Source organism: Rhamphochromis sp. 'chilingali', assembly GCF_963969265.1.
Source record: "Rhamphochromis sp. 'chilingali' genome assembly, chromosome: 22".
Lineage (NCBI taxonomy): Eukaryota > Metazoa > Chordata > Actinopteri > Cichliformes > Cichlidae > Rhamphochromis > Rhamphochromis sp. 'chilingali'.
Window position 1 is genome coordinate 15,784,951 of NC_137950.1, and position 13,817 is coordinate 15,798,767.

The 13,817-nt window shown below is 41.0% G+C and overlaps 1 protein-coding gene across 1 annotated transcript in view; it reads right to left on the minus strand.

The window, feature by feature from the left end:
- ngfrb (nerve growth factor receptor b) overlaps positions 1 to 13,817 on the minus strand; it is a 36,769-nt gene that overhangs the window by 13,744 nt on the left and 9,208 nt on the right. Inside the window, exon 3 of the mRNA XM_080873497.1 lies at positions 11,720 to 12,076. Coding sequence (XP_080729623.1) covers positions 11,720 to 12,076 — 357 coding nt within the window. The remainder of the gene's footprint in view (positions 1 to 11,719; positions 12,077 to 13,817) is intronic.

The following is a 13,817-nucleotide window of genomic DNA, read 5'->3' on the forward strand; positions in this document are numbered from 1 at the left end:
GGCCTGGAGCTGGACACCCCTGATTTAGAAGTTTTTTAATGTTGTTTTAATCATTCTTATTATTTTCAGTTTTCATGTGGATGATGAGCACTCTTGTGTAAGCAGGCAGCACTCTCAATCTGCACAAAGCTTTAAATAATAAGCTGTTTTCAATATAAGGCAATGGTGGCGAAGGGAAGCTGCTTCACTGGCATTATTTGTCTTCCCTCCCATCTTTTATCAGTGTATTTTTAATCTTTATTGTAAATGCTAGGTATATATATCGCATACAGGATATTATTTGTCTCACAGTTTAAACCAGGGGGTTCCTCCGGTAAGAGCGCGGCACGCCTGTCATTAAAACTATAAAAGTTGAAAGCTGCGGAGACGTCAAAATGACAGGCTCAGTCGGTTTTGAATTATCAAAACAATTATTATATTTATTGTTAAGCATTATCTGGCTGTTAGTGAAATTACCAGAGTTGTCTTGCTTGCTTTGTCTGATAGTGATTCACTTGTGACAGGAAATCCAGGCTCTTGTGCACATTAAGCGTGTAATAAGAACCTGTTGGTCTGTGCCCTTTACATAAGTACTATATAAGAGCAGCAGGACTGTGCATGCAGCTTGTGTTCACAGCAGCTGTGTGCTTGTTTGTGTGTGTGCAGCCACACCTGAGCTGAACTCGTCATTCCAACCGCTTGCGGACTCGTGCAAACAGGTGTTGCTGCAGTTTCAACACCGTATACTTTAAAGCCTGACTTATGATTTAGTCACAAAAGACAGGAGGGGCTCAGTTTGCCTTTCTGTAACTGCATTCCACCTGACTGCAGCCATAACAACCACAAATCCCTGCACATCAAAACCTGAAAAGACATTTGTATATTATTCATTATTCATTAAATGAACCACAACTATTTTTATAATAGTTGTTACAAATACAAACAAAGCAATGCCCTTCAAATACTGCAGAATGCTGTTACTCTTGTTTTGTCAATCTGTCTTTTGGCCTCTGGCTCACTTCCTACTGTATGCAACCCATCTACTCCTTCTGCACACATGCCTTAGACACACCCATGAATGTAGAGAGTGCCTGCGTGTGGGCACGTCTTTCTGCGTGTGTGTGTGTGTGTGAGTGACTGTTCTGCTGCAGAAAGTGATCAGCACTCGTAGAGGTCAACCAGAGAAACCCGAGAGTGCAGAGGAGTAACTCCATCGCTTTTATCGACCAGGCCGCATTCTCAGCATCTGCTCCTGTGCTCCACTCTCGCCAGCTTTCTCCATCTCGTTCTCTCCTGCAGCTCTTTATTTGTTTTCCAGTGTACTAATCTCATGCTGATGCATTTTCTCTTGTGCAGCTGCTTTCAACTGGTTGATCACTACCCTTAATGTAGAAACAAGTCTGTTTTTTTCCTACAATTTCAAATGACACATGCAAAAATTCTTAAAATGGCAAAAAGGTTGCGGTGGAAGGAGAATCCAGATGTAGAGACAGGTGCAGTGGAGGTAACACACTCCCAGCTTTTGATTTGAAGATTGGAGTTTGAGTCCCATCGCAACTTCCTTTAATAGCTAATAGTTATACATTTAAAAGCTATTATGTTCAAGTTTTACTTTACAGTAAGGTCAAGCACTCAAAAGACTTAGGAAGAGTTAGGGAAATTCACAATCAGGTAAAATCTGGGTCAAAGTAAAACCTTTAATGTGTTAAACACACCGTCAAAAGGTGAAACTTTAACTGAAGTGCTTATGCAAAATCAGTTGCTCGTCACAGCCTGCATGACTTTATCACCTGTAAAGAATTTCAAAATGATAAATTGTAGAAAAGTGACAAAACTGCCTTTTTTTTCTCACACTGACAATAATGTAACAAATGACCCAATGCCGCAAAATTACATTAATGTCTCTCTTTATTCAATAATTCAGCCCTAGGCAGCTTTAAAGATAATATCAGTGAGAGAGAGGCTCAGTTTGGCAGAGACACATGCAATAAATCCCGATGAGGACAAAAGCCCGAGTCTCTGAGCAGAACTTTTGGCAACGAAACGACGACACGAGCGAAAGCGCAAGTGTTGTGGTCACCCTTGCCACCAGAACTGCTCACTCATGCCAAATCACCTCTGAAGGTTTTTCCTGGAATCTCCGTGGCAAATTCCGGAATGATGACAGGAAAGTGAGTCAATCCCACACTGACAGCGAAGAAAAAGACGCAGTCAACTTTAAGATCTCCTTCATTGTTACAATGCTCATACTGTGTGGAGAAGGGTGCAAAGGGGTTAAAGAGAGGAGGTCAGCTGCAGCCATACAGAGATACAGAGATACAGGCCTGTGGATGTGAAGGGGACCAAGCTTTGGCAACACAATGAGTGACTGTGCAATACAAAGACAGTGAATTGTTTAGTCACTGGGGCTGGGGATTCTTCACAGCCACTGATGTGGTGATGCCTTGGACGCAGGAAATCGGGAATGTTGATGGCATTTTGTCATCCGTGGTTTCCCCAATTCATAGCCTGCTCTTTATCCTTATGGGGCCAACCAAACACTAAACTTCTCCCACACAGGAGTGCCATCCCATCCAATCATAGCTTAGCAAATCATAACGAAACAAGGGCCTGTCAACCGTTTCAATACCGTTACCCATTAAAGTGGTGCACGTGTTCCTCCAAACTTGATATTTTAAAAGTCTGGGGATTTTCGTTATTGAAAAGCAAAAATACACGGGATGTTAGTGTGTCAGCGCTGACGCTTCAGCCACTGTGTGGAACCAAGATAAGAAAATAAACAGTTATAACAAAAGACCCCAGAAAAGATCATAGTTTGATCAATTATAAGCTCAAAAGACTTTTCATTTGTATTGAGAAATACAAAAGATAAAATATTGCTGCAAAAATGTTGATATTAAATTCTAAATTAACGTTATAGACTGTGCTTTTGACCGTTATAGGCCGTGGCACCACATGAGAATTCATTCAAATTTAAGAACCCCCTCTGCAGATTCAGAAACGTCCCTTCTTTTGCTTCTTTTCCTTCGTCCTTCGAATTGAACTGCCGTGGCCCTGAGAGCTCTGCATGGTCCTTGTTAGTAGATTATGCTTTCTGATTTCTGGAGGGCAGCCTGTCGATTGTTAAGGTCAACCAAACTCCGGAAGGAAACTGCTCCCCTCCCCTCCTGCTAACCTATCAATAACCGAATGAACTTGGACCAATCACTCTCCCCTCCTCCCCCCTTTTTTTGTGTCTCTCTACTGAAACCATTGTCATATGTATACGTGTCTATAACTTATTAGTTAATTCTGGTGTCTTCGTAAAAATATCTCCTGTTTAAAAGAGGGTTTAAAAAAAAGCAAACAAACCTCTACATTTCCATCTACTAGCTCACATGAGTAATGTTCTGACTGACAGTTCACAGACTCCTCTGCCAATGTGAGAGGGGAGGCAGGGGAATCAGGGTTACGTGTGTGGTAGGGGATCTTTTCTGTTCGTTTGCCACAAAGATTACAGGAAAGCTAACAAGTTATTACTGAAGAACCTCGATTAACAGGTGGAGCATGGGTAACACGCCAAAAAAAAGAAAAAAAGACGCAGCTCTAGATAGGGCATTGACCTTGAGAAGGGTGATTGATGTGCCTGTTGGATTATTGCCAGATCTGTGTGTGTGTGTGTGTGTGTGTGTGTGTGTGTGTGTGTGTGTGTGTGTGTGTGTGTGTGTGTGTGTGTGTGTGTGTGTGTGTGTGTGTGTGTGTGTGTGTGTGTTGTATAATTCACATTAAAGTAACCCTTTGAAGTTTCTTGTTGTGCATGTATGTGCATGAATAATACAACTACATATGTCCTGCCAGCCAAAACTTTTTGCCCTCGCTGCCACAGAGCAAGAATTCGAGGCTCTGGTTGATAGATACAGCATGTCCCGTCAGCCCTGAGTACGATCTCAAGGAAGAACAGGGTCATGGAGCAAAACCTCTGTCTCCCACCACTTTGAGGGCTTTTAGCCAAAACCTCAAGATGATAAGAACAGGCAGTGAGTACTTTATCCTGCTCAATCATTGCTCAATCATACAGCTTTAACCAAGGTCGAAAGAGGCCTTGCAAAGTTGTGTTAACGTGGCTGCATTATCCTACTCATAATGCATTTTGAAATCATCTTTCTCTGAGCTTGATGGGCCTCACAAGAACCAGCCCTGCATCTCCATTCCCAAACCAAACCAGTGCTCAGCAAAGCAAACCACTGCATCTCAGGTAACCGAAGCCAACCATACAAGCCCTGTCTCCTTGTAGAGCACTAACTTGCCGTGACGAAGATAAGCTGCTCGGATTAGTGTATTAAGTGCTACAATAAAGGGATGTTGGCTGTACAAAGTTCAGGACTCTGACGCTTCAGAAAGAGATTTTATCCTTGGTCCCATGGAGGGATTTAGGCAACAAATGTATGTATGTATGGTTACCACTGCCTAAGGACAGGACCACGGATTCTTAAGTGAAAACCTTTAGCGAGCCCTTATGTGTCGTAAAGAGACCAATTTTCTGAAAACACATGCTACACCAAGGATCGGGTCCCCCAACACAAACACAGTAATATACTGTATGCGGTTAAGTGGCAGGAGGATTGCTGTGAATTATACATCAAGGAAACCAAACAACCTCTGGCTAAGCAGCTGCCACGACACAAAAGAGCTTCCTCATTAGGCCTGGACTCCACAGTCTATTTAAACCTGCAGGCCACAGTCTTTAAGTGATGAGTACATATCCTGGATAGGGAGGAACGCAGGTCTGAGCATGGAGTCAAGGGAAGCATTTGTGTGAAAAGGGAAAGACCACCTCTGAACTGCAGAGGGAACCTTAAGTTTGATTTAGACTGAAATATACACTGGCTTGCAAAAGTATTCGGCCCCCTTGAACTTTTCCACCTTTTGTCACATAACAGCCATAAACATGAATCAATTTAATTGGAATTCCACATGAAAGACCAACACAAAGTGGTGTACACGTGGGAAGTGGAACGAAAATCATACATGATTCCAAACATTTTTTACAAATAAATAACTGCAAAGTGGGGTGTGTGTAATTATTCAGCCCCCTGAGTCAATACTTTGTAGAACCACCTTTTGCTGCAGTTACAGCTGCCAGTCTTTTAGGCTATGTCTCTACCAGCTTTGCACATCTAGAGACTGAAATCCTTGCCCATTCTTCTTTGTAAAACAGCTCCACAACTGCCCTGTGACGGCCTCAGAGGTTGTCTAAGAGAATATTGGGAGCAACAACACCATGAAGTCCAAAGAACACACCAGACAGGGCAGGGTATAAAGTTATTGAGAAATTTAAAGCAGGTTTAGGCTACAAAAAGATTTCCCAAGCCTTGAACATCCCACGGAGCACTGTTCAAGTGATCATTCAGAAATGGAAGGAGTACGGAACAACTGTAAACCTACCAAGACAAGGCCGTCCACCTAAACTCACAGGCCGAACAAGGAGAGCACTCATCAGAAATGCAGCCAAGAGGCCCATGGTGACTCTGGACGAGCTGCAGAGATCTACAGCTCAGGTGGGGGAATCTGTCCACAAGACAACTATTAGTCGTGCACTGCACAAAGTTGGCCTTTATGGAAGAGTGGCAAGAAGAAAGCCATTGTTAACAGAAAACCATAAGAAGTCCCGTTTGCAGTTTGCCACAAGCCATGTGGGGGACACAGCAAACATGTGGAAGAAGGTGCTCTGGTCAGATGAGACCAAAATGGAACTTTTTGGCCAAAATGCAAAACGCTGTGGCGGAAAAATAACACTGCACATCAGTCTGAACACACCATCCCCACTGTCAAATATGGTGGTGGCAGCATCATGCTCTGGGGGTGCTTCTCTTCAGCAGGGACAGGGAAGCTGGTCAGAGTTGATGGGAAGATGGATGGAACCAAATACAGGGCAATCTTGGAAGAAAACCTCTTGGAGTCTGCAAAAGACTCGAGACTGTGGCGGAGGTTCACAACGACCCTAAACATAAAGCCAGGGCAACAATGGAATGGTTTAAAACAAAACACATCCATGTGTTAGAGTGGCCCAGTCAAAGCCCAGATCTAAATCCAATCGAGAATCTGTGGCAAGATCTGAAAACTGCTGTTCACAAACGCTGTCCATCTAATCTGACTGAGCTGGAGCTGTTTTGCAAAGAAGAATGGGCAAGGATTTCAGTCTCTAGATGTGCAAAGCTGGTAGAGACATACCCTAAAAGACTGGCAGCTGTAATTGCAGCAAAAGGTGGTTCTACAAAGTATTGACTCAGTGGGCTGAATAATTACGCACACCCCACTTTGCAGTTATTTATTTGTAAAAAATGTTTGGAATCATGTATGATTTTCGTTCCACTTCCCACGTGTACACCACTTTGTGTTGGTCTTTCATGTGGAATTCCAATTAAATTGATTCATGTTTGTGGCTGTTATGTGACAAAAGGTGGAAAAGTTCAACGGGGCCGAATACTTTTGCAAGCCACTGTACATCGTAACCTACACTGTAACCTTCCATGCCATTCAATCAGCGTGCTGCCTGGACCAGACGTGCGGTTACATTTCAGGTGCACATCAGGTTACATGGAAAATGACAGCGTAGGGTTAAAAGGGGGGTTTTGGTTATGTTGTAAGTTACGATAAATCTAAATCAGGCAGAATCAGCTTTCTGTGGTTTTCTTAACTGGATGAATGATGCACGCATCGACTGCACACTTTCTTTGAGTAACTAAACTGAAAAATGCTGTAGAGGCTATGAGTAAAATGAGAGAAGCAAATATATCTAGTACTAACATCATTTTCTCATTATATTAATATGAAATTGGGGATTAGAAGGCCAGCATTTGGTATTCCTACAGCAATAATGCACATCAGTAGATGTCACCTTGTCAGGATTGTTATCAACATCGGTTTTAATTAACTTTACTTGTCCCAATGTTGTTGTGACCCCTGAAAGGATTGTGAGGAATTATATCATGTTGTTCCCTACACATCCCCCAGGGGGGAACTTATACTGCCTGATCACTCCACAACCCCCACCCCTCTCCACATACAAGGCTCTCATGCCCTTTAACCTTTGACATCGCTCGCTGGCCTGCAAAAGAGTGGAAGTCGTATCACACTTCTTTAGATAAGGATCTTGCCTTTAAATCTCCAACTCTGTGGGTCTACCCTGACATAAGTCTGGTCACTATTACCATGTTTAGCCATCAGAGATAGAAGAAGAGAGTGAGTTATTCCCCCTAAGACACAAAACATAGCATTAATCCCTGTGGAGCTAGACCTGGAGGAAATTGGATTTCACCCCACATGTCAGCTGAGTATTTATCCTGCTATATTAAACACAAGAGAAGGAAAATATAATCCAAAGAGTAAAGCAGAAGATCCAGTTTTATCTATAAAGGAAAATAACCCCCAGTATAGTCAAGCTGATGTTCTGGTCCTTCTACCTTGATTTAAATTACGTCTCCACCGTCTCAAGTTACGACTTGTCTTTAGTGGTCTGTGTGTTCCACTCATTCCCTCCACCTCCCTGACTTTACCCTTCAGGCCTGTGTCGCACAAATCCGCAGCATTAATGGATGTGGACGTCTGGCATTGCTACAGATTTGTATGCGCTGATAACGCTTCTGCTTTGGTAAAAAGATTACGTTCGAAATAAAAGGCACATGATTGGGTTAGAGTGAGGAACAACATATGACAATAAAGCCCATACACAGTGAGCTGTAAGTCATTCTGCCGGAATCACATTCATCATGATGTATGCTTTGTTCGTTATCTAAAGGATGTTTTTCGTATTGGGGCTCTGGCTTCTTATATCTTGATGTCGGATGAATCATCTCTCCAAACACCACCCTTTGCTTTCAGACCACAAGCTGATTCAAGCTGCCTTAAAGCGTCATCCTCAGTGGGAGATAATAGCAGCGCAGCACTTGGTAGAGAACAGCGATATATGTCGTGTCTGCTTTTGCTTATTAAATAAACTTCTCTCTCTGTATTTTCTCTGGTTCTTTTAAAGCCTGGCAGACACAAATGACTGATTAGTCTTCTGTGTTGCTTCTGTTTTCACACATTCTAGTTTCATGACTCCTCACAGTATCGGGTAGGTTATTTGAAATTTAAAAAAAGTCCAAACTAAATGCTTCTTATTTATTGGTTTATTTCATATCCACACACCTGCATCCATATCATCATGGTTTTGAGTTTCTATTGTATGTTTGGTAATTCTTCTACTGCTTTGCCATGCTTTAGGAATTAATGGAATTTACCACTGATTTTCTGAAATATGCAAGGTCTTCCCTGAAAAAAGCGTTGTCTGTATGGGAGCATATATTGCTTTAAATCTGGTGTATATCTATCTGCATCAATTGTACCTTTCCAAAGCAAAAGCTGCCAGTTCCATAGAGACTAATGCACCTTCATACCATCAGCGATACTGTCAGAGGCTTTTTAGTTAAACTAAACTTTTTATTCATCTGGTCACAGAACAGTTTTCCACTTTACTTCAGTCTATTTCAAATGAGCTTTGGTCGAGAAAAAGAAGATGGCAGCATTTCTGGCTGATGTTCACAAATGGCTTCTTCTTTGTATGAAAGAGCTTTAACCTGCATTTATGGTTGACATGGTGAACTGTGGTCACAGACGATCATTTCTGGCAGTGTTTTTGAGCAAATGCATTGATTTTCATGATAGAGTCCTTCCTGTTTTCAACCCAGTGCTCACCTAGGGCTTAACGTTAATCAGCATTCAATATTGTCCCTTGCGCACAGAGATTTCTTCAGATTTTCCTAATCATTTTATGATATTATGCACTGTAGATGATTAAATATTGAAATTCTTTGCTAAATACTCTAGGAAAATCAGTCTGTCCTATTCTGCATGTTTACTCCTGAGAGCTTCTCCCCTCTGCTCTTTTTATACCCAGTCATATCACTGACCTGTTGCTAATTAACCCAATTAGTAGCAAAATGTTCCTCCAGCTTTTCAGAACTACTTACTTTTCCAGCCTTCTGTTGTCCCTTTCCCAACTTTTTTGAGACGTGTTGCTGTCATTAAATGGACTGTATTTGTATAGTGCTTTACTAGGCCCTAAGGACCCCAAAGCGCTTTACACATTCAGTCATCCACCCATTCACACAATGGTGATGGCAAGCTACATTGTAGCCACAGCCGCTGGGGCGCACTGACAGAGGCTGCTGGACACTGGCTGCCACCCTCTGACCACCACCAGTAGGCAACAGGTGAAGTGTCTTGCCCAAGGACACAAGACTGACCGAGACTGACCGAGACTGTCCAAGACGGGGCTCAAACCGGCAAAATTCCGATTACAAGGCGAACTCCCAACTCTTGAGCCACGATCGCCCCACACAACAGCCTTATTTCTTCTTTACCCCCTGGAGTGAACAGACACACCAACATATCACATGACCGGTTTAAGATGACCTAGCAGCTAGACACAGCCCGAGTTTCAACTTTTGTTGAAAGTGCAGACTTTAAACTACATACCGGTTTTCATTATAACAGTGGAGTTATTTGGATTTCTTGGCAGTTTGATGTATATAAGTCCTACACCAAAAAAATAGATAAGAATTCAAAAGCAAAAATATTCTGAATCACATTTAGTGTTATATTTTAGATAGTTTCAGTGGATATTTGGGATTCAGGTATTTGTTTTAGTTTGATATTGCAAGGCACTATTTGCTAGCAATGGTTGGTGCAGCTCTCCCAAAAGTAGGATTAGATTTAGGTTTAGCATATATAGCAACTTCAACCTCAGAGTGTTGAATGGTACATTTACTCATTTCAAACATATGTTTTCTGAGTAATTTATGAGTTTTGGCATCATTGCATTCTTGTTATATTTACATTAAAATATCATTCCAGCTTCTTTGGGATTGGGGTTGAATTTAAGAATGGGTATTCTACTGATATACTCTTTGTGTCTCCTTACACACATTTTAATTTTAATTTACAGAACTAGTAATCCAAATCTAAAATTAGTTGTCTAACTCAGTGTTGGTCCAGCCTAAACAAATTAGTGCAGCAACAATTTCTGATTAATGCTAAAATCGCCCAAATACTGCAGTGGGACACAGGAACACTCAAGAGAAACTGTGCCTTCTTTGAATAAACAGGAAAAATTATGTCCTGTTATAATTATACCAAGCACATTCGACATTAGTTTCTCACTCATTATTGGCTCTTCTTTTATTTGGCCCCATGGGCTAAACCAAAAGCCCTCCTAGGCCAAAGAGTGCCATGGGAGGACGTACAAAAGGGTCCCTTTAGCCTCAGACTGGCTCTGTGTTCGCCACTGTGATAACAACATCCTTCAAACCACTTTCCCAACAGACTGCTTGGCTGATCAACAGACTCCTTTTATTGTCACCTCACAAAAGCGTTGATTTAATCTTTGAGGCATCAGATCATTGGAATGAGCAGTGACTCCAGTCATACAGAATTCCTGATTTGGAGTGTGATACCCACAGGGTGCAATGGTATAAAAGAAATTCAGAGCCCTGTTTAGAGAAATGACCTTCTTCTAAACCCTCAACATAGAGTGTGGTCTTTGTTTCTCTCTTGGGATGAGTCGCTGAAGACAATGAGACAAGCTTCAGTGTGGCATTTAGGTCGATGGGCCAACAATGTGTATAGTGTCGAACTTAGATGATCTGATTATGAGGCTGACAGAGTGGATGTCAAGTGTGTTGTACATTTCTTTCAGTGTCGGACAGCGAATTTGTGCTCACGTAGTTTCATTCAGATCGTTGTGACCCTGAGCGACACACTTCATCACTCATCCTTACTCGGCACAGAAGCTGAAACTTGGTTGGTATTTAGATCAGGTCACCTCACAAAGCCATTTATTAGATAGCTGACAAATAACTATATGAATGGTCTTATCACATCACAAGAATACAAAATCAGCAAAGTGCTGTAAACACTCTTCTGAGAGTTTGGTCCATATTGACATGATAGCATCACAAGCTTTGGTGAGTCTGTGTGAATTGTAGCCTCAGTTTCCTGTTCTTCACTGACAACAGTTACATCCGGTGCAGTCTTCTGCTGCTGTAACACATCTGCTTCAAATTTTAAACGTTGTGGGTCCAGAGATGCTCTTCTGTATACCTTGGTTTTTTTCAAGTGGCTGTTTGAATTACTGTTGATTTCTATCAGCTCCAAGCAGTCTGACCATTCTCCATTCTCTGACCTTTGATATCAACAAGACATTTTACCCAGATAACTGATGTTCGCTGGATATTTTCTCAGACCATTTTCTGTAAACTCCAGATATTTATAATTGTGTAGGAAAATCCCAATAGACCCCAGTTTCTGAAATACTCTGACCAACAACCACAAAGTCACTTTCTTCCCCATTCTGATGCTCAGTTTGCGTGCCTAATGCATTGAGTTTACACTATTTGATTGCTGAATAGATATTTGATGAATGGAAAAGCTAAGAGGTACTGGGTTTAGACTTATATTGTCTAAACATAATGAGAGTGTGGTGCTCAGGTGTCTGACTTTACATGGAACGTGAATTCCACACTTACAGCTTGTTGAGAAAGTAACACTTAAATAAAGAACTAGTCCGAGTACACAATCAGGGCGTTATGCCAAGAAGCTTGTTTGGTTTAGATTGTTTGCTTTAAAATACATCATGAAACTTTTTTTTAACTGTATATACATGTGCCATTTGACCCATTAGACTTCATGTTGACAATATGAGCTACTTAATATGTCCTACCTTGGCAAACCGTATCGCCGAAAGGGGTGCACGACTCTAACTCCTCCACCTCATCACAGGTACTGCAAGGAATACAAGGCTCCCAAAAGCTTTCCTGGTCCGAGTAGGTGTCCCCAGTGCAATTCTCACACTTTGTGTCACGGTCATCTTCACAGCTGTACAGCATTCCCTGACCTTCAGGACACTTAGTGCAGGGTAGACAATTCTGCGAGGTTTCATCCAGGTAGAAACCATAGTTGCACGTGCAAATGGCGTCGGCGGAGTCAGTGCAGGGAGTATGCATGCGCAATAGACCTGAGCACTGCGTGCAGGGCTGACATTCCTCTGTGTGGCTTATGCTTTCTGAGAAGGTTTCACCTGAAGAAAGAGAGAAGAAAACTGACATGAAAGCTGTTCATTTAACAGAAAGATAAATACAGATAACATTCTGACAAAGCCTTTGCTATAAGAAACTACACACTCTTTTTGAACATTTCCACAGCCCATTCAGTTGGCCTCTGCAAATAGCTGAATGGCAGTCAGGCTCATTAACCAGTACCTAAAGCCATTAGGGACCTACAGTATGACTTTAGGTCATTACCTAAAGTTTATTGAGGCAACTGCTGTTGTGATTAATTTTATTGTATTTACCCATTGTTAGTGATACCACTTAGCCAAATAAGTCAAGAGTGTGTACATCTTATTTTCCAGCATCTGCAACCGCTCCAGTGATGTTATTGCACCCTTATTAAGCTGTCAACATTAGCTACACACTTTAGTTTAAATGAATTAATATTCGGCATTATTCAAATAACTGTACTGTGATTTGTTTTTAATGAGCAGGTTTCAAGTCTTTATTTTTATATTTAATATTTAAAATATAATATTTCATTTAGCTTTCTAAATATATTTAATTTTTTTTATTAATTTTAATGAGTGAGATTGTCATCTTGGGGAGAGTGATTACAAAGCACACAAAACACAGTGGATGCAGAAAAAAAAACAAGTTGAATAAAACAACCCAGACGTAGAAAAATGTTTTCTCCTTCACAACAAGCACATCTTAGTGAAATCCTTCGCACATTTTGGTTTTTGTCACTTCCACTGCTGTTCTGTCACGTTAACGTCTCCCCCGAATCACTTTTGTTGTCTTGTGTCAGCTTCTGTTTATTTGTTGTTGTTTTTGTTGTGTGTTTTAGCGTTTTGTTTTTTTTCCTTTTTCTTAGATTTCAGTACGTTTGACCTCTTGGGGCCACCGTAGGATTCAGTCTTCCAAAAATCAAGTTGGGACAAGGGAATTAAGCTATAAGGTTATTTTTCCTGGTGGGTATATAAATGCAAAGAGGTCACTAGGAACAAGAAAGGACTTTAACAGTATTTCATAAAAGGATGTTTCTAGAAAATTATCATCGTTACTTGAAATGTTTTGTAAATGATATGTAGTGCAGTATATGTGCAAAACTTCCAGGACAGATATAGATGCAAAGGACACAATCAATATTGCATGTTTTATGGAATTGTATTTCGGCTAGATAGAGAACTGGGAAACCCACTAAATTATGCAACAGACCCATTTGTAAGAGCAGCTCGTGTGTGTATGTGTGTATTAGAGACTGGTGAATTTATCTTGGCAGAATCTAACTTCATAAATTCTGCCAAAAATGTGTTGTTGTTGTTTTTTTATTTCCAGTTTCTGACTCTTGCAGAGTTGCAGTTTGTCCTTGGCTAATGCAAAAATATCAAACAAGTTCAACAAAATAAATACTTTTTGTGGAAACTGTGGAAAAGCATTGTACCATTTTTTTTATAAACTGCATAAAGCAAATATAAAGATCAGGTTGCTAATCTGTAGACTAACAGCAGCAATGAGTATCTATGATAATGGTAAATAAGATGGAAGTGAACTGCTTCGATAAAGACATATTTTAAGATAAAGCAAAAGAAAACAAGTGCTTTAACTCTGAGGATTATGTCCTCAACTACCTGCTTTGTGAGCAAGGTGGTGAAATGTGTGCAGTTTACTGTAGATTTTTTTCTTGTTTTCCCATCTTTAAAGCAAACTGAAATAAACTAGTCTCTTGTAGGAGACAGAAGGCTTTTGGTATGCAGTCTGCCATGA